The sequence below is a fragment of the Magnolia sinica genome, chromosome 2, assembly GCF_029962835.1.
Source record: "Magnolia sinica isolate HGM2019 chromosome 2, MsV1, whole genome shotgun sequence".
In the NCBI taxonomy this organism is placed as follows: domain Eukaryota; kingdom Viridiplantae; phylum Streptophyta; class Magnoliopsida; order Magnoliales; family Magnoliaceae; genus Magnolia; species Magnolia sinica.
Genome location: NC_080574.1, coordinates 33,721,412 through 33,745,084, shown reverse-complemented (window position 1 = coordinate 33,745,084; position 23,673 = coordinate 33,721,412). Strand labels below are relative to the sequence as shown.

At 40.4% G+C, this 23,673-nt stretch overlaps 2 protein-coding genes across 6 annotated transcripts in view; one reads left to right on the top strand and one right to left on the bottom strand.

Moving 5' to 3' along the window:
- The first annotated feature begins 2,027 nt into the window (after positions 1–2,027).
- LOC131236928 (organic cation/carnitine transporter 1) lies at positions 2,028–6,151 on the top strand. Its single transcript, XM_058234463.1, has 2 exons — positions 2,028–2,592; positions 4,732–6,151. Exons 1-2 carry the CDS (start codon positions 2,196–2,198, stop codon positions 5,922–5,924), a joined length of 1,590 nt encoding a protein of 529 aa, XP_058090446.1. The 5' UTR covers positions 2,028–2,195; the 3' UTR covers positions 5,925–6,151.
- A 221-nt stretch (positions 6,152–6,372) lies between these two features.
- Positions 6,373–23,673, bottom strand: part of LOC131236929 (polyamine oxidase 5-like) — a 36,091-nt gene continuing 18,790 nt past the window's right edge. For 2 of the 5 annotated variants that reach the window (XM_058234464.1, XM_058234465.1), the window contains 6 exons: positions 22,070–22,157; positions 21,701–21,786; positions 21,496–21,598; positions 20,900–20,997; positions 11,358–11,787; positions 9,344–9,896 (listed from right to left, as the gene is read on the bottom strand). In XM_058234464.1, coding sequence (XP_058090447.1) covers positions 9,585–9,896; positions 11,358–11,787; positions 20,900–20,997; positions 21,496–21,598; positions 21,701–21,786; positions 22,070–22,157 — 1,117 coding nt within the window. In that variant the 3' untranslated portion in view covers positions 9,344–9,584. Of the gene's footprint in view, positions 6,478–8,658; positions 8,797–9,343; positions 9,897–11,357; positions 11,788–20,899; positions 20,998–21,495; positions 21,599–21,700; positions 21,787–22,069; positions 22,158–22,291; positions 22,390–23,673 lie in introns of those variants that run through there. The other 3 variants (XR_009166944.1, XR_009166945.1, XM_058234466.1) reach the window with 3 other exon arrangements.

Genomic DNA, 23,673 nt, shown 5'->3' with positions numbered 1-23,673 from the left:
CCCCCAAATAGCCCATCGGCCATCACCCATCTCCCCATTTCGCCCAAATCGGCCAGCAATCCTTAATCCCTAACCCGTTCGCCCAAATAGCATCGTCCATCCGTTCACCCAAATCGTCCGATAAATACTCTCCTTCCAGCGTCTGTCCGAACTAGCGGCATATGAAAGTGAGTCATCTCCTCCTCTCTCTCCATTTTTTTCCGATGAGTAGCGTTCGTCCGACCAACGACCACTGGCTAGGTGGCTCTAATACAGTCGGACGAACCCATCCGACCAGCGACCACTAGCCGGGTGGCTGTGGGCTGCAGCCCACTGTTTATATATATATATTATTAATTTAAAAATAATTAAATTGCTTATTTGGTGAATGGATGATGGTGATGAATGTATTGGATAGATTTATGGAGAGATTAGGTGGTATTGTTGAAGAATGAAGATCATTGTACGTGGGGCCCACTTAGTTGTATATAACATGGGTATGAAGACTCAAACTCAAACTCGACTCGAAAACTCAGCTCGAACTTGGCTCGAATTGGACCGAGCTGCTGGCAGAGCCAACCACAAGTTATTGTTCCAAGCTTGAATGCCAAACCGAGCGGAGCACAAGCTGAGACTCAAGCTGTCCGAGTCGAGCAGGGCAAAGCTCAGCTCAGTTCCGCACAACTCGTGTATACCTCTAGTGAAATTCACGTTTTCTAATTGCTACAATTATAATCAGTATTTTCGTCTGCAAGTAGTATGTCCGAGCAGTGTGGTTTAGTTCCAGAAAGTAATGTTTGGGAGCATTTCGAAAAGACTGTGGGTAAAAGGCGGCGTTACAGTGGTCAATTTCTCTCTTTTTTACGTGCGGTTGAATGAGCTTATTCTACAGCGTCGTAGAGGATTGTCCTCTGTTTTTTTACGTGAACTTTTCAACCACATGAAGTGCCATGACACGTCACACTGCATTTCTCTTTGAGAACCAACGCACGTGGCAAGGGCGCGGATTAGGTGATGCAGCGGTAACAGCTGAGAGGATGGACCCACCTAGTTGTATGTATTGTATGTCCATGCCGTCCATTCGATTTGTCAGATCATTTTAGGAATTTATCCCAAAAATGAGGTAGACTCATATTAGATAGACCACGCAGTAGGGATTTAATTCCTACCGTTAAAAACTTCTTCGGGGCCACGGAAGTTCTAGAGCAAGCTTCTATTTGTTTTTTCTCTTCATCCAGGTTTGTGTGACCTTATCAACTGGTTGGATGGAAAATAAACATTACAGAAAGCTAGGGAGTCTTAAACGGTGTCCGTTCGATCATCACTGTTTTCATGTGGTGTGGTCCACTTGATATTTGGATCTGGCTAATTTTTTGGAACACGTCCTAAAATGATCTGAAAAAACGGATGGATGGCCTGGATATAGAACAATTACATCGAGGTGGGCCCCCATGATGAGGGCTTCACCCTCTAAGCTGTTACCCCTGCCTCCCCTACTCCACGCCCCAGGTGACAAAAGATAGTGGACATGATTCCACACGAGAATGGTCATGTTTGCTCTTGAGATCCGACTTTTCCACGTATGGCACACTTGCGTGAGATCCAGACCATTCATCAGGTGGTCCACACTTACTAAGAAAGAAGCAAGGTTAGACAAAGGCTCGAGACAACTGATCACAGTGCTGGCCTGATTTAGACGCAGAGGCACATGCACAATACATTCCACTTGATGAACGGCTTGGATCTTTGCAGACGCGTGCAACATTGGAGAGAGAGTAGGATCATTACACGTAGCCATAGCAACCCTCACCTACCGCAAACCCTGTGTCAGTTGCTTCGTGACACGATCATCAGAAACAACATAGATATATTAAAGAGACAGATGACACAGCAAAACCTGAGTGACATGTGGTACGTCCATGCAACTATAGTACACATGTCACGGTAATATCTCAACAGTCTATCTAGTGACCACTATCACAGATGGACCATACTTCAAGAATCACACTAATAAAAAAAAATCATAGCCAACACCTGTAAGGCCATTTGATCAGAGAGCTAAAGTGCCTAAGAGTATCTAGAACCACTTTCTATCCATGATAGGGCCCACCTGGTGAACCGTCTTGTTTTGAAACATCATCCTGAGAAACGGCTCTAACCACAGAATCGCTATAAATAGAAGTTTCCTACGTACTAAAACCACCAAGCTCACAAAAATGAAAGAAGAAGAAGAAGAAGGACTAGTTGTTCATGGCATGCAGGAGGGAGGGGAAGAGGCTAAGATGGAGCTGCCCGTGGAGGAGATTATTGAAGGGTATGTGGGTTCTTTCGGATTCTCGCAACTCCTACATGTGTTCTTGGTCTCCCTTGCATGGATATTCGACTCGCAGAACACGTTGGTGACTATCTTCAGCGATGCGCAGCCTACGTGGAGGTGCACTGGTGCTTCTTCTTCATGCTCTCATGGCTCCTCCATGTGTGAGCTTGAGCCAGGAGCTTGGGAGTGGGTTGGAGGGAAGGCCAGCTCGACCATCTCTGAATGGGGTTTGATATGTGACCACAAGTTCAGGGCTGGGATTCCAGCATCCTTGTTCTTCATCGGTTCTCTCTTCGGTGAGTCTATTTAATTTCCTTAATTGATTAATTTCTAACTAATTTAGGGTGGACCCATAATAATATCAGCATTTTCCAGATAGTTCATCTGGTGGGTCCCACCGTGGACATTCAACAGCATAAAACATCGGTCATTGGATGATAGCAACCATGAAATTGGAGGACTTGAACGTGGATTGTTGTCCAATACTCTCTAACCGTCCATTTGGTGACCTAGATGAGTATATTGATCTTCAAAATATGGGTGTAGGCCAACTAGATGAAAAATCTGAATCATATTATCATCTCATGTGGTGGGCCCAATCAGGGATCATGTCTAATAAACACAAGAAAAAATCAGAAAACGTTTGGAGAAGCAGAGATTTGGATTCTCAGCCTCATGACAGCAAGCAATAGCTTTTACGTACTGGTGGCAAGAGTCAACATCATCCCTTGCATGGCTTGGTGAAAGCACACCACCACGGAAACGGCATCTAAGCTTCAAATCACCGGACGCGGATTTCCTGCGAAAGCCCAAGGTCCTGCGCGCTGGGATGCAAGGTGGGGTCCACCGTGATGTTTATGATAAATCCAACCCGTACATCCATTTTTCGATCTCATTTTACGACATGCAACCAAAAATGAGGAGTATCCAAAACTCAACTGAGCCATACAAGATGAAACAATGGGGAAAGGAATTTCTACCGTTGAAAGCTTCCTAGGCTCCACCTTGTTGTTTATATGCCATCCAAACCCTTTATAAGGTCATTTTCACTGGTATGAAGTGAAAATACGAAACACTTAGACCGATACAAACCTTTTATGGCCATATAAATATTTCAACGGTAGTCACTAAATTTCCGTATGTCATAAAAAATGATCTCGAAAAACGGATGGATGGATTGGATTTCTTACAAACATTACAGTGGGCCCCACCCATAATCCTTGCGCAGGAACTTCCAGGAAATCCGCGTCCCAAATCACCCTACCATCTATCATGTGTATGGATGTTTACCCATCCATCCATATGATATGAGCTATACATGGCGTGAGTAGCGTTTGGCCAATTTTACCCCTCCAATTGGTAGCGGGCACAAGCGTTAACAAGCAGTTTTTGGGTGCGGATGACCCTTCAACCTAAAAAGTAATTTTGCCCTTTTAATTCATTAACGAAAGTAGCCACTCCCACTTCTCTTTTTGCGTGTAGGGATGCCGTTTGGATAGTGACCCAGCACCAGCCATAGTTGGTGTCAAAGCTCCGCAGGCCCCACCATGATGTATGTGTTAAATGTGTTTTATAGCGGCCATTCATTTGGCCAGCTCATTTTAGGGCATGTGCCCAAAAAAATAGGCAGATCCAAATCTTAGGTGGACCATAACAGGGGAAACAGTGAAAATTGAATGCTTACTGTTGAGAACTTTGAGGCCACGGAAGTTTTGGATCAAGCTGATATTTGTGTTTTCCCTTCATTCAGGTTTACTTGACCTGATCAACAGGTTGGATGCAAATAAACATCACGGTCGGGCCTAACCCTAGGAAGTTTTTAGTGGTGGACCTTCAATCAACCCTGTTTTCCGGTGGTATAGTCCACCTGAGATTTGGATCTGCCTCATTTTTAGGCCATCCGAGATTTGGATCTACCTCATTTTTAGGCCATGCCTTAAAATGAGATAGCAAAATTGATAGACGGCATGGATAAAACACATAGATCATGGTGGGGCTCAAAGAGCTTTGACAACAGCTACCTAGCTGGTGTTGGGGTCACTAGCTAAACCATGTCCCCTTGCAACAAAGGCTATGTGGGCTATATTGTAACAAAGGCTATGTGGGCTATATTGTGATAACTGTGTAACATCGACACTATACATCAGTTGTGCTAGCTTATTTAAATTTATAAGGGGAAATAAACAAGTGCAAACGTGGATGGCACACATCAGGAACGAACTTGATTACCAAGCATGTGCTTGTATGTGCATGCCATATGTCAGCATGCATGTAGACGTGGGGGTAGGACCTTATCCATGCATCTGACCATGTATACTGACACTCCTATTTGTAATTCATGCATACAGGCATCTTATCTTTGATGCATGGGTTTCTCATAAACTCAGATTCATAACTATTTCTATGAACTAAGGACAGTGACCTCCTGCATGCAGGCTCCGCCGTTCATGGCCGCTTGGCGGATGCATTCCTAGGAAGGAAGAAGACAGTCCTCCTTTCATGTCTCCTAACTTCCATAACTGCTTTCCTGACATCCTTCTCACCCAACATATGGGTCTACGCCCTCCTCCGTTTCTCAAACGGGTTCGCCAGATCAGGCATTGGAATTTGCTGCCTCGTCCTCTCTACGGAGGTTGTCGGACGGGAGTGGCGTGGCCAAGTAGGCCAATATGGCTTTTTCTTCTTCACAGCCGGCTTCCTTTCCCTCCCATTGATGGCTTACCCAACAAGAACATCTTGGCGAAAAATATATATGGTCCTGGCTGTTCTACCCCTCTTATACTCTGTTCTAATCCTTCCTTTTGTTTCTGAGTCCCCGCGATGGCTTGCAATCAGAGGCAGAACGAAAGAAGCAATGGAAGTCTTGAATAAGCTAGCGAGACTCAACGGAAGGAAGCTGCCAAAGAACTTAACCATTCTGAGCCCATCCACTGCTAAAACGAACGACACCGAAACGACGACGGAAAGCTTGTGGTCTAAAAGGTGGGCCACAAAGAGGGTAATCACGATCATGTTCACCGGTTTCGGAATTGGCTTTGTTTATTATGGTGTTCAGCTGAACGTAGAGAACTTGAACTTCAATCTCTACTTCACAGTAGCTCTAAACGCCTTGATGGAGATTCCAGCAGTTTTCCTTGGCAGTGTGCTGTTGGGTTTCACAGATCGCCGGATTCTTATCTCTATATCTGCTTACATCACCGGCATTTCGTGTATCATCTGCATCTTCTTCTCTCGCAAGAACGGAGAGGGGAAGGTACAATCAAAAGGTAGCTGGTCTCAGTTAACCGCCGAAGCTATAGGATTCATGGGAGCTTCGACAGCTTTCGATGTTCTTTACATTTACTGTGTGGAACTGTTCCCCACAAACGTAAGGAACTTCGCTGTGTCAATGCTTCGGCAGGCACTGATGTTGGGAGCAGCTATCGCCCCTGTCCTGGTCGTTTTGGGTCGTCTGAGTCCATCCATTTCATTCCTGATATTTGGGGCATTGGCAATATTTAGCGGGTTTCTAGTACTCTTGCTGCCAGAAACCAGAAATGCTCCTTTATATGAGACATTGGAGCATCAAGAGAAAGAGGAAAAGCTAAGTTCAGTTTCAGACCCTGAGATAGAGCTGGGCAATTGGTAAAATTGTAATCCACGGTTTATAGACTCAGAGACTCCGATCGAGTCGAGGGTGATTCTTGTAGGGGCAACTGGTGGTATCGAACCGGATCTTATGAGTTCAGTTGGAAGGGTCTTAAAACCATGGAAAAACCAGTCTATGAAAACTATACATATGGTTTCAATTGTGAGACTCTTTAAGCTTTCTGTGTGTTATGTGTCCTGGACTAGGAATACAAGAAATTTCACTAATGATGGCGCTTTTGTGTTACACTGCTGATGTAATTTGCAATCTAAACAAGCCTTAAATATACATGAGGAAGACATCCAATGACACAACCCACGAATGGAATCAAGGTGTTCATGCTAAATTCACAAGGTCAGCTCTATATCCAGAGAGCAGCTTTTCAAAGATTACTTGGAAATGACAATTTTGATCTAGACACTATTCACCTCTCGTCCTGATGAAATTCAACTGCAAGTCTCCAACAGCAAGAATGGGAGTTTATATATATATATATAAGGCAACAAAAATCTAATTAAAGGGAGCCCGAAAGTGGGACGAAGAGCTCCAAGTCCTAAAAAGGGAAAGAACAAGAATATCAGAGTTTTGTCTCTAGAAAAATTATTAATGCTTCCAAGGACTTGATTTCAATGCACAAACTAATAGCAATCGTCATTTCATCAAAGCTGTATCCAAATAAGTTTCATTTCCATTTCGACAAAGCCTTATCCCAACTAATTGGGGTCAGCTTTACGGATCAATATCCACTATTCCACTATCACAGACCATATCTTCAGCTAAATTATGTCCTCAAGTCATTTCTTACTACATTCACTCATTCTCGGTCTACGTTGCACATAGCTAAACCAATTAATGTTTACTTCTCCTCATTTTATTATCTACTGGTGCTGTTCCTAAATTCCCCAAATGCATTCAATAATAATTCTGCCCTTGTCTTGCTACTCGTCCATCTCAACATCCCTATTTCCATTATTCTTATCCAATGAATATGGTGTTCATGCACCATCTACAAGTGATGATTAAAATTTTATAAAATGAAAAATAAATAAATAAAATCCACAAACTCCACTATAGAGATCCAGAAACAAATAATTTACACTGACATAGATGGGTAGTGGAGCAATGATGATCATTATATATATACAGTGTTTTAAAAAGCGTGTAGTGTAGAGTTCAACTCTTTATCATGTGTATCATAAGCTATGTTTTGTGTAACATAAGCTATAGGATACTTCAATTTTTTAATTAAAATAATAAAATTAATAAAAAGATAAAGAAAAAGGCACAGTAAAGAATATTTTATTTTTCAAATAAAAGCATATTCAAAATAAGTTGCATGCGAGCCAAATCAATCAAGTCAACAAGTTTCTAAGAAAATTAACTTAACTACTGTTTATAAATGAAAGTATCACACACCAATAAAACAATAAAAATAGTCTTGAGTTCCACAAAGTTGCATGGAATCATCTTTTCAAGAAGGAAAAAATAAAAACAATGTCAAAATATACCCCAAATCAATCGAAATAAAAATATTAATTAAAATGGGGAAATATTAATCAATCGAAACAAATGAAAATATCAAGCTCCATAGTTGTACGAACTTGAAATGGAGAAATTTTTATTTCACCTATGTTTGGGCTCCAATTCCCATGGAATTCTAGCTAGAGGATCTCCTAGTAGGGCCGACCAAACCGTTTAAATCTCTTTTTAAAGGGTAGTATGGATACGGAGAATCAAATTGACAAAAAATTTTAGTTCAGAGGAGTATTTGCGTTGGAACTATAGGTTGGAATTATAGGGCTGTCAAAACCTTCTTTTGAATTATTAGTTTTACAAATGGATGTCATGAGTCTTACACCATTTAAAATTGTAATGAATCTCCATCCATACACATGCATTCTAATGGATCTCATGAGTCTTACACCATTTAAAATTGTAATGAATCTCCAGCCATACACATGCATTCCCATATACATATGGTTACAATTGTGTAGCGGGTGTCACCTGTGATGAGGCTGAGTCACCACCATTTTCAAGCATGTTTTGAACTAATAGGGAAGAAAAAATATAAAAAAGTGTTTCGCGTAACACATGCTACTAGGACTCGTGCCATCTCCTGCTAAAAAATCCCAAGGCCTTACCCTGTTAAGCTGCCTTCATATCCCTTTTCACCACCTCAATCCTATTCCTTTAGGTCTTCACCTCATCTTTGTTTCAGGCCCTTTGAAGTTTCTCTGGATAGCAAGGCTGTCTTCCTATATGCTTCCTTCACTTGATCCCCTGTTGAAGCCATGGATTGATGACTTGCCCTTCATTTGATCTCCTGTTGAAGCCATGGATTGATGACTGGCCCAAGTCAGTTGCAACTTGTCCAAGTCGACTCAGACTCTGTTGAGTCAGATCCTGTTCAGCACCCCAAGTCAGGATTAAACAGAGGGTGACTTGGCCCAACTTGCATCACAACTAACTTGCCCAAGTCTCAGCTCTTTTTCTTTTTTCATCTTCTGTCCATGTAAGCTACATTCCTGCCTGAATTTCTACTCAACTCGGGACCAAACGAGGCGATCTGAGTCACCAAGAAAACATAGTTGGGGCTATCTGAGTCATGAAGTAAGCATGGTTGGGGCTACACTTACGCCATGCCTGGCAAGCTGGTCAAGCATTGTAGGCGAGAGATATCAATTGTTTGTAAATTTCCCTTCCTGGATAATGTGCAATGGCTAGGTCTTGACAAGATTATGTTATAGCAGGGGAGTCACATGTTTGCTAAAAATGTGTTTGTGAGCACTACATAGAACCAGCTACTTAATTATCTCCTTTCGACTTTGGCCTATGGTGGTGCATTTTTGTGCACCAATGCAAGCTTGGGTGCCTAATAAAGGAGAACATTCAAATACATCAAACCAGATAATCAAGAAATATTAATCAATTGTTTAGATAATAAAAAGCAAACATTACCAAAATCTCTTTTCTACATTATTTTCAGATAATAGATCACCTTTAGCATAGTATGATGACAGATTGCATACTACTTGGTGATACCACACCATGTACAATGTTTGATTAGCCAACATGTTAGAAAACTTCAGCAGTTCTGATGAAACCTTTTACACTGACATTTTTTTTCTCTTTTTTTTCCTTTTTTTTCTTTTTTTTCTTTTTCTTGAAATCTTAGATGGAAAGATTTACACTAACATGAATAAAAGGCAAAATGCCAGAACTAGCACAATGAAAACTCAGCAATAACATGAAGAAAAGGCAAAATGCCAGAACTAGCACAATGAAAACTCAGCAATAACATTAGTTCTAATGGGGCACAAGAATTTCATGGACATGGATCTCAGAAATCTTTTCCTCAAAGCTTCTAAAACATTATAGAAAAGCAATATTCATCCAAGCTAGCATTAAAATATTTGAGATGGAAAATTCCTTCCTAACGCTCAAGATAAACTGATTGATCCACTGGGAATTTTACGGCACTTTTGCCATGATAAAAAACAAAACACATGTTCCAAGAATTCATCATAAATGAAGGGACTTTTAAAAGATTTAAAAATCAGAATTTCATCGTATACAGAGTGGAGAAGTACCTCTATTCTATTAAAGGCTTACAACTAGCAAATTATCTTTATCGGCTGTAAACCCAAGTCAAATCATCATTCAAATCCTTGATATACGAAGTGGAATTTCAGCTTCTGTTTTCTCTCCCCTTGAGACAAGCTGGATAAGATCCAAATTGCCGCATTGCTTTAGTATCCACCTTCGGCAGTCTTCAGCAGCTGCGACTCCTGTCGAATAAGCTCCATGTACAGATGCTGGGTGATCCATGCTCACAGCCTCTCCAGCAAAAAAAAGATTATCCACTGGAGTCCGAAGCTTCTCGTACAAATCAATGGGCTTCCCGACTAAGTCATAGGAATAAGAACCAAGTGAATCCGGGTCTGTTCCCCAACGTGAGACCAGATACTGGATCTGTATTAATCAACAACCAAAGCGTCACTTGTCGTTAGAGGTATAGTATCTGAAAAATGAATGGGACAAGGCTAATTTTGTTGTTAGACTAGTGGCTGCAAAACTCAAACGATTTACAAGCCATAATCTTGTGATTTTTTTATAACCTTCTCAGGTTTACAAAATCTAGTTTTATGTCCATTGCAAAATGGTTCTTTCTCACTTAATACTAGTTCACTAGCCTTAATCTATTCTTCCAAAAATATATCTATGTATTAGCAATGACCAATACCACTAATAAAAAAGGTAAACTGTATTTGATTTTTGAGATTAAATACATGTTAGCATGTGGGTCATGGCCACACTCCAAAGTGTTTTGACCGAAGTCTACAAAATGAAATCAACTCGGAATGCAGTCAGTCAGTTCCCAACCAAGTACGGCCCAGCTTTTTTTTTTTTTTCTGCTTTATTAAGAATGAGAGACTTGGACAAGTCGATAGTCAACCTTATGCATTAAGGTATAAATAAAGATTTCAAAGACAAGTAATTTTCTGAAAGAAAAACTGAGTTGATTAGCCTGAGTTGGAGTTTCTAAGGGTTTCTGCAAAGCTTCATGGGATTAGCCTTCTTACAGGGGTCAACGACTCCTTGGTGTGGAGAATAGATAAGTCGGGCAAATTCTCCATTTAGGCCTTTCTATAGGTTTCTCTTTTCTAGCAACGTGGTTTGGGGCCGAGTCTGTCAGCTTTTATATGGAGTTACAGAGCACCTCCAAAGACGGCGGCTTTTGCAGGGTTAGTGTGTAGGAACAAGGTTCTCACTATGGACAACCTTCAAATGAGGGCAATGTACATTCCCAATATGGGATCCTTATGCCTTGGTAATGCAAAATCAATAAACCATTTGTTTATACATTGCCTGTTTGCTAGGTCCATGTGGGATTTTTTTGGGGCGTGTTCAAGATGACTTGGGTGATGACGGGAAGCACCGACATTCTATTTCTGGCTTGGGCCGGTCCAGAAGAGAAGGCAAAGAAGCTTTGGAGGCTCTCTTTTGTGGCTATTTTGTGGTCCATTTGGAGAGAGAACTAATCACTGCTTTCGTGACAAAAAATGGGTTGCTCTCCTTAGTCTTAGGAGGATAGGTTTTATGTTAAGGAATGGCCTTCTGTTCTGAATATCCCTGCAGACTGTTTCTCTTAGTTTTTCGGGGCTCCCTTGGTAATTTTAGTGTTTTTGGCAGCTTGTAATGATCTTTTACCATCTTTCGAAAAAAGAGTTGATTAAAAAAAACTGAGAAAACAAAAGGCGCAATGAAGTTTTCAAGTCTCCTAAATAGAGGAGAGTTTATAACTAGAGTTTTCAAAAGAAAGTAATTCATCCGAATACCAATGCTTTGTTTTTTTGCCACCATTGCTTCAAGGGGTCACAACTAAAAGTAAAATAATATATTGTAAATACACAATAAAAGGAGAGGTCTTACAGGCTCTTTTGAATCAGGAAGCATCTTTTTGAGTTGCAACATTGCAAAATTGGCAGCTGCCTCATCAGACAACTTCTCTATGTCATAGGCAAACCTTCCGGCAGCCATGTATACAAGGACTGGATGGCCCGTCGCCTTGTGAAGATTTAGGAAATAGCCACAGGCATAAGATGTAGGAGCAACAATGCCTAATAATTCCACATTCGGCCAGAAAACTGTGTCAAAGCATAGAGCAATCTTATTCTCATTGCCAACTCCCAGATCAGATATTGCAGTGATCTTCCACTCCGGTAGCTTCGGCTCAAACTCAATAAGGTTGGCTTTGAGAACCCCAAGAGGCACTGTTACGATTGCAGCATCAGCAACAAAACTTCTCCCACCCTCAACAGAGACTATTACTCCATTACACCATTGAGCAATTCTTGTAACCCTGGTTATCAGGATTTGCTTGTAAAATGGATGTCAATATACGGACCCAAGAAATCTTTTTGCCAAATAAACACAGCAATTATATTTCTAAAATCCATAGATTTTACTTGAAGAATAACTAAAATTTTATTCGGAAATAGGAAACAAAAGCAGCATAAAATAGAAGGCAATGAGAGTCTGCAATGACATGGGTTCTCTACAAGTGATGAAACAGCATATGAAATGCACAAGGTCACGAACATAATTGAAAAGAAATGCCACTTTGCGAAATTCGATCGACGTAAGAAACCCAACCAGTAATATGTTTGGAGCCTCCATCATATACCACAGATTTTCTCAGCAAATTACAGAGGTATTAGAATTTTAAATTATAACAGAAAGCTTCCAAAAGTCCTTCAACAACCATAATTCCATTGAACTTGAGCACGGAATTTTCGGCATGAGCCACAGATCCTGAATATTGATGAGCCTCTAAGAATCCCAATTACAGTAGTATTTGGATGCTCTCAAATTGGATTGCCATAATTAGTTCAATAAAATGGAAATAACCAAATTCTAATCTTCCTTAGGCCCTGTTTGGCATTGCTTAAATAAGCCTTTTGTGTAGTTCCAATTCCCAAAAGCACTTAAATAGGCATTAAACACATATGGTTAAGGGCACATTAATCAATTTAGGGCTGTCAATGGATCAGGTTCGTTCAGATCCTTTAGTACCCATACCCGGGCTAACCAAGTTTGGGTCCAGCTGGGTCCAGTCCTCATTCTTGAAGACCCAGACCTGGATCCAATCAGGTCCAGGTACTCGTTGGATCTTTTGGATCTAGGTTTCAAGTTCAGGACAAATAAGAGCGCTTACATGGTCGAGCCCACCTGATATTAGATTGCACAGATGCACACACGTATGTGCCACTTCAGCATATATTGTGTGTAGATGGGCACTCTTACATGCATTTAAATAAGGAAACCTCGCCTCGTTGCTAGAACAATCAATATATAGTAGTTACTGTTAAAAATAACTGGACCCGACCAAGACCTAACTTGGCCTGACCTAAGGGGGCAAAAAAGGCTAGACCCAAGTTTTTACTAGGTCCAAAAACATGAGACCCAAAGCCAACCTTATTTCTTAATTGGTACAAAAACTGGAAACTGGACCTGTTAAAATCGAGTCTGTCCATCTGGTACCCGGGGATCCGGCATTGACAAGCCTAAATTAATTGTTTTTTTCTTTTAAGCGGAACCCTATATTAATTGTTAAAAAGCAAGTATAAAATAACGTTTTTTCCCTAAGTGGGTTAGAGACATTTCCCAACACTCCCTCCACTTCCGTTGTCAGCAGCCACTCATTTGAGAGAGTAGAACATCTCAAAGATCTGTGCACATAGCAAATGTGTCAAAGATCTAGGCCATTATTCATCATTAGGGTGCACTGTCACTGGGTCAGTTTGACTCACGACTGTCATTGGGTCAGTTTGACTCTGCAGGTCGACCGAGCTGGTCAAGAAATTCGGCCGATCCAACCATCATGTGGGCCACCTCATTAATTTGGTGGTTTTGGTATAGTTGTCCGTTGTTTTCTACTGTGTGGCCAACCTAACGGTTGGATAGGCCTATTTTTTTGGCATCACATCATCATGGCAGGGCTCACATATTGCTCTGGTTGGATGACATACACACAATACGTTAGGCCCACACAGGCAATAGTGTATTAGCAGGTGAATGATTTTACCGCACAAATTAATAGAATTTTACAAGCACATGAACAACTTATAGAATGAGCTTATCCTAGACGAACTTGTAGAGGAGGTGACCTCAATTTTGTATATTAAAAAAACTTTAATGTACAAGCACTTAGAAACTACTCAGAGTTTGCAGACGTGGATGCAAGTGGTTTTTAACTGTCCAAATTAGGTCCCCCTTAGATATAGCATGAAGCAAATATTAGGCCTAAAATTTGTGGACATTGATTGTGTAGGAAATGATGGAGAAAAGAGAAGAAGAAAAGTGCGAGGAAAATGAGGAGAGGAGAGAGCTTAATTAGGGCAATCACTTAATGAATAAATAAATAAACTACAATTATACCCATCTGACTAAAAGATAAAATAAACCATAACTTTTGAGCCGAAAGACATTTTTAATCTTTAAAGATACTGCAGTTTATTGAAGCCCAGAGGCAAAAGAAAGACAACAAAAGGGAAAGGAGAAAACTAAAATACAGCAGCCCAAGCACCTCAGCAAGACAAATGAGAAGACCACTCTCTCACAAGATACATTGTTGAGGGTCAAATATTGCATATTAGACCCCAATTATTACCTGATTTTACGAACATGATATTGCTTAACATCCTACTTTAATCGTGTTTATGTTGCAAGGTGAATTTAGGAGCTTGGACTGAAAATGGATACTAAAAGCATGGATTTAACGCTCAAAAATTACTAAGGTAAGGGATGGATCTTAGAGGACCAAGATCGGAGAATTTACAAGCTGGAGATCCGAGGAAATCAAGTAATTTACGCTAAAGAGGCTTGAAAATCATCCTAAATGCAAGATCACAGGGTTCCCACCATCCGTTTGGTTCGAAACTCTACATATGGCCTAAGAACCCTAAATTAACCGTACACGTCGAATTTCAGCCATTGGATCCTTGTGGAAGTGGCCCAACGGACAGATCAACCCAAAAAACACTGATCTAGAGCCCACCTGATATCTGGATATGCTTCAATTTTGGTCTCAACCTATTAAATGAGGCGGCAAAACGGATGGACGGAGTGGATTTCTAATAAACATCACAGTGGACCCTACACGCGATGTGTGTATACATAGCACGTTCGCAGCCGCAACACACCGAACGGTCAGCCCGGTCAAAGACGGGCTAACCCGACTCTTCTCCTGGATAAAGACCAGCGTGCAGACGCTGGTTCACTTAAGGGATGTTTTGGCCCACCATCAGGGCCCATATGAAGGATCCGAACCAACCATTCGATCCAGGATGTGGGGCCGACCATACCCATGTTGAGCTTTTAGCCTCATGCACGTGTGCACACGTGGATCACCGTAAAACGCAGGATGAACAGCGGGAAGATTTGATACAGTGGGTCACACCAAACTCGACCAAAACCACTTCTTTCCGACTGAAATCGCGCCAAGAATCCAATGAACGGGGTGGATCTCTCTGAAAACATCACTGTGGGGCCCACCGAGCATCTCAGCGCAACAACTTTCTAAAAACGGACTTCCGAACGTACCCGACCTCCGTAGGCCGTTGTATGAGCTTGGAAACGATCGTTTCGATGATCTGGACCGTCCAAAAGATCAAGAAGGGGTCCACGACCCTAACCAAGAAGTCAGATTCCAACTTTGGACGTTCACCATCCTGAAAATCCGCACCAAACGCAGCTACTTCTGCGTTTCTTGCGCAGTCCATCCTTGCTGCGTAAACACGAGATTCCACCAACTCCCAGCCACTTCACCAACGTCCCTTCGCTATAAAAAGGAGAAGAGAAGAGAGAGAGAGAGATATCTTTGGGACGTGGAGAACATGGAAAGAGAGACAGAGAGAGGACTAGACGGCTTCAAGTTTTCTTCCTTTTTCTTTGTTTTCTTTCTTTCTTTTCCTTTGATTTTGTTTAGAGATTTTTAGTTAATCATGATTTTGGTTAGCTAAACCTCTTAGCTAGGGCTAAGAGGTGAAGCTTATAGCGTGATGGGTAGTTTTCTACGGTCTTGATTCATGTTTATGAACTCTCTTTGATTATGGTATGATTAAAAGGAATATTCATAGTTTTTAATGGTTTGTTGTGACTTAAATTACAATGGATCTGCGATATCTTTGAGTATTTTCTATGCATATATAGAGGTTATGGTCGTAGGAGCCCTGTTGTTCACCATCGTCTCATGGACATGGTTGGATGATGGAATCCTTCCCTACGTTCATAACTCTCTCAGATTGGATGTGGATTGGTTAAATTCTGTTGTTTACTTTGTCTCATGGGCATGGTTTTGTGATGGAATCAAGTCTAATTCTCATACCTCTCATCTCTTGAAAACTAGATCAAAGGAAGTTCAGATTTGATTTTTAATGTTATATCCTCCAACTGGATGAAGATAGGACTCTAAATCCAGTTGTGTTCTTGAATCAAGCGTAGATCTCCATGATCTCTACAAGTGGATCCTTGGAAATCCTAGTTTCCCACCTTTGAATTTTACAAGTTTTAGTTTAACAAATCGTCATTATTCTTTAATTTTCCTTGATTTAGATTACATCTTCATCAAGTTCTAGTTCTGGTAACTTTCAGACTACGTACAAGTTCAGTCCCTCTGGATTCGACCTCGGTCTTACCGAGATTATTACTACATCGCAACCCTATACTTAGGGTCATGAACATACATCACCCTCCTACAGACCCCAATTGGAGAGCTACTTTTATTATAGAAGCCGCAATCGTTTCTTTTTGCCCATGTAGCCCCACAGAACAGCAGAGAGAGAGAGAGAGAGAGAGAGAGAGAGAGATCCCAAATGGAAAACTTGAGACTCCTTCCTTTCGACAGCCAAGATATAAAAAGAGCTTTGATGGAGGCTGGCATCACCCAAAGGACTACAAACGATTGCAAGATGCTTGACCAAATCTCCCTAAAAAACTAACGGTGAATAAGTAAATGATTCACTAACTCAACTTCCTTATAGTATGGTGAAAAAGCGCTGGGGAGGATCATGCCTTTTCTTTGAACATTGTCAATGGTCAGGATGCGATTTTTACTTACAAGCCAAGCAAAGGCGGCCACTTTTGGGGGGCACCAATGAACCAAACTGAAGAGCTATGGCTTTCGCTATTATGAACAGAAGAGAACGATATTCTAGAGTAAAGAGATTTGACATAAAATCTCCCAGGGGGATGAAATTTCCACACCCTAGAGTCCACATCTAGATTTGGTCTAATCCCATGAAGAAGGGAAAGGAGGGAGCTAAACTGCTCAACCTTGTCATCCAAAAGATTGCGTTTGCAAGGAGGAAGCCAAATTCCCCTTTCCCTAAACCCACAAAAACAGTCCGCAATGAAAATCTTTAGGTCAATACAGAGCCACAAGAGCTGGAAATGATTCAACGAGGGAAGATTCGTCAACCCAAATGTCTCTCGCAAAATCTCATTCAATTGCCTTTTCCTAGACAGAAGACCATTCCTCCATAAACGTATTGCCCAGTCTTTAAAATATACTTCCATATGTAGGAAGCCTGATACAAAGTAGAATCCATAATCTTCCAAACCGTAGGAGAGACACTATATTTGGCTGTAAGAATGGATCTCCACAAGTTGTCCTCTTCGAAAAATGTGGAATTAACTTCGTCCAGTTTCTTGATTCCAGCCCTACCCATTAGAAAGAGGGGAGCAAACCTCATCCTAGTTTAGAAGATGAAACTTACCTTATAGGGCACCTCCACGCCATAAAAAAATAAAAATAAAAAAATAAAAATCTCTTCTAAGTTTATCAATTTGACAAGATTGTTGGCGTTATGAGATGTTGCTTGATTATCATGGCACAATCTCATAGGAGCATCCACCACGAACCTAAGCTCGCACATAAATGTCTTCAACCAAACAAGTTCACATGTTGCATGGGTCATAGCCATGTGCTATGCATCTGTGCTGGATCGAATGATAACATTTTGCTTCTTGCTTTTCCATGTAACCGGATTTCCTCCTACAAAAGTACAATAACCTATAGTTGACTGCCTATCAGAAGGAGAGTTAGTCCAGTCTACATCAGAAAACCGTTCTACGCTAAGATATCCATTTTACCTGCATATAATAACACGGCTAGGAGCTCCATTTAAATATCTGAGTATGCTTAGCATAGCCTCCATATGAGACATGCAAGGAGCCTGCATAAACTAACTATATTGATAGGATAAATATGTCCAGTTGTGTAATTGTTAAATAGATCAATTTGCCAACTAGCCAATGATATCTCCATGGATCATCAAATAGTTCCTCTTCCTCTATACTCAACTTTGATTTAGTATGCATGGGTGTTGCAAATAGCTTAGCCCCCAGCAGGCTTGTCTCTTCTAATAAATCCATAATGGCAATTTAAATCCTTTATCCATAATGTTGCAGCAAGAACTTCTTTAACTAAGAAATACCTATATTATCACTGTCAATAATAATGATATCACCCACATATATAACTAACACAACAGTACCTATCTTGCTCTGTTGAACAAAAACGGAATGATTATCCTTACTACATTTCATCCTAAACTAAAACACCACCTTGCTAAATTTGTCAAACCAAGCACAAGGAGACCGTTTTAACCCATAAATTGATTTATTTATATGACAAACTTTATCTGACTCCCCCTAAGCAACAAAGCTGAACGATTGCTCCATAAACACCTCTTCAAGCAGATCCCCATGAGGAAAGGCATTCTTCACATCAAGTTGGTACAAAGGCCAACTTAAATTTGCACTAATAGAAGTCACCAAATGTACAGAATGAAGCTTGGCCACATGAGTGGTCTTAGAGTAGTCAACCCCTAGAGTATAAGTGTATCCCTTCGCAACTACTCAAACCTTCAAACGATCCATCGAGCCATCAAAATTGTACTTGACTGTATACCCATTTGCACCCTACTGCACATTTTACTGTAGGCAACTCAACTAAAATCCAAGCTTGATTTTGATAAATTCCAACCATCTCTTCTTCCATAGCTCACTTCCACCTGTCACTATTAAGAGCCTCCTAGAAAGAATGAGGAACGGACATGGAGGACAGAGACAAAACAATTGTCTAAAAGAAGGAAACAAGCCATCGAAGGAAACAAAATTAAAGATGGGATGTTGGGGACAAGAACGTATACCCTTACAAAACCTAATGGGCAAATCACCTTCATCAGGCAATAAATACTATGAAGACTCAAGAGAATGATCTTCAAATTAGGTAGCAGGATTGATAAAGAACATGTTGGTATCTACTTCATCACCTCTCTTAGAACATTTGGAGTAGACCTGCAATGGTGGAAAATCTGAACATTGCAAAGAAACTTGCTCTACAGATGAACTTGTGACTGGTAATATAGGAAAAGTGGTTTAACCTTCTGCAAGTTACAATGATATTTCTCCCTCAGAAAAATACATAGTACTTTAAAAAAAGGTGACATTTTACATCCAAAAACTTTAGAAACACACACACACACACACAAAGCGTTTTTAAGATAACGTGCAGTCAAACTACATAACTCCAAAAAATCTTTAAGAACTAAGATAACGTGCAATCAAACTACAGAACTCCAAAAAATCTTTGAGAACCTTCATATTTAACAAAAATGCCCTAGCACCTTCAAAGAAATGACGATTTTTACACTCTACAACTCCATTCTGTTGTGGTGTGTGTGCACACGATATTTGATGAATGATGCCATCAAATAAAAGATGGCAATTTTGAAAATAGTTCAACATATATTCCTCAACATTGTCAAATCTTGGAATACACACTTTAGCGTCAAACTAAGTTTGTATTTGCGTATGGAATTCTTTAAAACACGTAAAAACCTCAAAACGGTCTTTCATCAAATAACCATAACATTCCGGAGAAATCATCCATGAAGATAACAAATTATTTAAAATCAAATAAACTGGAAACATGAACTAGCCCTAACATCTAGATGTATCAAGTAAAAGGGTTTATCACCTACTTTATCCTCATGTGAAACAAAAGACACTCTATGATGCTTGCTTAACTCGCAAGCTTCATGCTCTAGCCTAGACACATATGACAAAGACCGGACAAGACTACAAATTATTTAAAGATATGTGACCAAGCCTAGAATGCCACTGATGAGGAAAGATGTTGGTCTATAACACAACCCCAATCCTTGTTATTCAACAATCAAGGTAATAAAGTCCATTTAATTCATGTCCTCCACCAATCATTTTCCTTGTCCTTAGATCCTGAAACTCACAATAGGAAGAATAGAATTTGACATGACAATTTAGGACATCACCATGTAGTAAATGATGGAGAATAAGAGAAGAAGAAAAGTGAGAGGAAAAGGAGAAGTAGAGGAGAGAGCTTAGAATGCTCCACACGCACACACGTCTCTTTATTATAATTAGAGCAATCACTTAATACAAAAAAAAAAAAAAAACAATTATACCCCTCTAACTAAAAGATAAAATAAATCATGACTTATGGGCCCCAAGACTATAGCCCAAACACATGACAAAGGCCCATCATAAACTCAAATAAATGAGGACCACACGTGTGGCCAAGGTGGACCACACGTGTAGTCATAATGCACCAACAAATTGGACTATTGAAAATGAAAATATCCTATAGTCATATTTCGACAAACGAGTGTCCACGAATCAAAGTTTAGAAATTCTCCACTTCTATGATTTTGGACTTTTTTAACTTGGTGACAATGCAATCCCAAATTTAGTTTGTTTAATTTGTGTTGATGTATGCCATGTGGACAATTTCTAAGTGCTTGTGCATCCCACATGATAGACTTCCATACTATCAAATAACTCCCATTTTATTTTATAATTAGTTTTGCCAGTGCAATGTTTGAGCTTCCATTGTATGTCATGGCTCAATGGGGCCCATGTGTTGAGTGTCCTGAAAATCTGGACTGTCAGTGTTGTTGAAACTATTCTATTCGAGCTAGCGTAAGAAACTTACGTTAATAAGGATAATTTCAGCCATCAATATCAGTAGATGAGTTTTAGAAAGTTTTCAATGGCTATCACACAGCTCTGAATATCAATGGTTATTAAGAAAAGAGTGAAGATTGGAAAAGGGATTAATCATGATATTAAGGAGAATATGGAAGTTCATTTGAGTTAGATATGTGCTGCATATGCAAGTGCTTGTGTATCATCCAACACTCTCCCGGAGTCTCAGAAACCTCCTATTACTTCTTCTTTTTTTCTTTTGACACACTTTGATTCATAAAATTTGCCAACCAACAAAGAACCATCACATGGCATGGGATAGAAGGAATACTCTTAATCCCTTGCAATGCCAATAAGAATGATAGAATTATCATCCCAAAAGTTCAAAAGCATTTATCAAAATGTAAAGGCAAGGGCACCATTTTGTTCTCTTGCAAGCATACCTGTGGTTCAAGCATATGTCTAGCCCTTTCGCTAAAGAATTTAGAACGGGATAATACCCTTCTACCATAAGTCCATGGCCACCCAAAAGAACATGCTCCTGTATCAAACTGATCATGAGAGAAGAATCGTTTGCAGCATAGACAAAAACTGATTGACTAAAAGTTCTCAGAGATGAGAATTTTCAATTTTACAATAGTACAGCAGCATTGGCTTAGTCTCTTGAGTTTTATGCCTTCAAAAGATTAATAAATGAGGGGGGGGAAAACACTAGGTTCCCACATGTAGGAAAGATGAAAGAGGACATTTCACGGGTTCCTAGAGATGTTAGAAAAGTACATGAATCCCATGCGAGTAAACAATATGCCCAATTACAATGTCAAATATTCAACACCCATTCATTGAAATTGGCTCAAATCTTCAGCATTTTTATATCTGGTCATGTTTACAATAGGCCAAAACACTATATGGAAAACAGAAGGGAAGTTTATTTTTCTAAGATGGAGCATATTTTGAGCTTGAACAAAATAGGGGTGTCAACCTTGATTTCAACAACATAACCCTACTAGATATAGATGAAAGCTGGCAGATGTCTTGCCTGGTCCCAGCTTTTCAACGATATCATATCCGCATCGGCCGCAAACCAAGCTTCCATTCTACATATGTACCATTGCAATACTTCATGGGCAAGCCCTTCTTGTCTACAATATGGAATCATATTATTAGACCCACCATGAATCTGCATTCACATGGTCAAATAACAATAAGGTAATGCATGTCTTTATTTTGTGGTGCAAGTGAACCTGAACTCTGGATTTCTCTCCAAAACAATGGAGATGGCTTCAAGAAGGGACATGTCATGGCTATGTTCATCCCTTACTTTCTCCGTCTGCAATACTCAAGAAAAAATCAAATTCAAAATAACAGAGATCAGTAATTACGAAATCAATGTCCAAGGACCAATTTGGACAGAATTTGGGGATAGGAAATTTTCCATATGTGGGAACAGCTGCACTGCTGACAAAGCCATCTTGCGGAAGTGCACATAGAATATTGCTAACTGTAATTAAAACCCTGTTAGCAGGGCAGTTCCCGCAAAATATGGAAAAAAGAAAAGAAAAGAAATGGTCCAGTCAAAACAATCCTACAATTGGCCCCCAAAGAGAGCATACCTCTTTGAGAATTCTCGCACATGTATCTCCAACTTGAATGACTAGCTGTTGAGGTACTTGTCGGCCATCCATATCAAAAAGTGCACAACTGCAAGACCAATTTACTGAATGGTCATCGTCATTGCCATTGGCAACTTATACTTTCTTCCAGCACTTTGGGATTGACTTTTAAATAATGGATTGGCAAAAAGTTATACGATTGGGTGCCTACCAAACATCAACCTTAACCTTTTACCAAGCTCATCGAACTGGACATGGCAGTAGCTTACAGTGACACCACTCATGCCAGCACAGCCCCCTAGCATTGACCCCCAGCCCAACTATTACATGCACACCCAAAGGGAAGCAAACAAGGTAGGGTCAGGGTGAGGCAACTTGCCCAGCAAACCACTAAGCACACATGGAATGATTGAAAATTTGACACTGAATCTTATGGTATAAAAGCAACAACATTCACTTATCATCAAGATCTCAGTAGACGCTTAAGCACAACATTCCAATTCCATCACGACACAACAGATGTAAATACTGCAGATCTGTTCAGATAAAGGGTACTGATGAATTGCCAAACGGGCCTCAGATAAAATGAGCTTCCAAATAATAGATCCCAATAGATATCCACTTCACATGACAAATCCCCAAAACAAACAGATTTAAAATACAACAGACCCATTGAAATAAAACCTAAATCAATATCCTACACATATCCGTATAGTCTCGACCCCGATCGACAATCGGTAGCCGTCAAGCAGAAATAAGATCATACCCATTAATCATCGCATCCGGATGTCGGAGTAATCATATTCATACATAGATCACCACTAGGTTCACCTATCCCATGGCTTAGATCAACCCGTACACCTTGTGGGCCCTAGTGGTTGGAAACAACCTCCCATAGGGTTAGTATAATGAATACCTAGCCGTTAGGGCCACAAGCCAATAGTGGGTCCAATCACATATACTACAAAGGATATGCCAATTAAGTAACTAGTCTATAAACGATAGTGAGCTTGTGTGTGCATTACAAGTGTGTCCAGCATACAATCCAATCAAGCATTCGAACGATTTAACTAATCAAACATATATGCATGAATTAAACATGTACGCAATTCACAAATCACAAAACACAAGCATATATAGTAGTTCGGTTTCCCTACTCCACTCCCGGCAGACGCACTCTCCTTGTGTACTGGTATTCAAAAGTTTCCAGTTGTTGGCAAGAATGACCTTTCTCCAATGCTACAAACTTCCAACAATTGAATTTTGGCCTCTATGAGCAATATCAGCCAATGAGGATTAATGCAGGCTGAATTGGGCCCACAATCCATAAGCTAGGCCTATGCCCATTAAGCCCAAGCCCCACAATTAGCTGTACTGGTATTCGGAAATTTCCCGTTGTTGGCAAGAATGACCTTTCTCCAATGCTACAAACTTCCAACGATTGAATTCTGACATCCATGAGCAATATCAGCCAATGAGGATTAATGCAAGCTGAATTGGGCCCACAATCCATAAGCTAGGCCCAGGCCCATTAAGCCCAAGCACCACAGCTAGCTCATCAATAAGGAGGCGGCTCAAGGCTCCTATTTAGCTAGCTAGCTAGC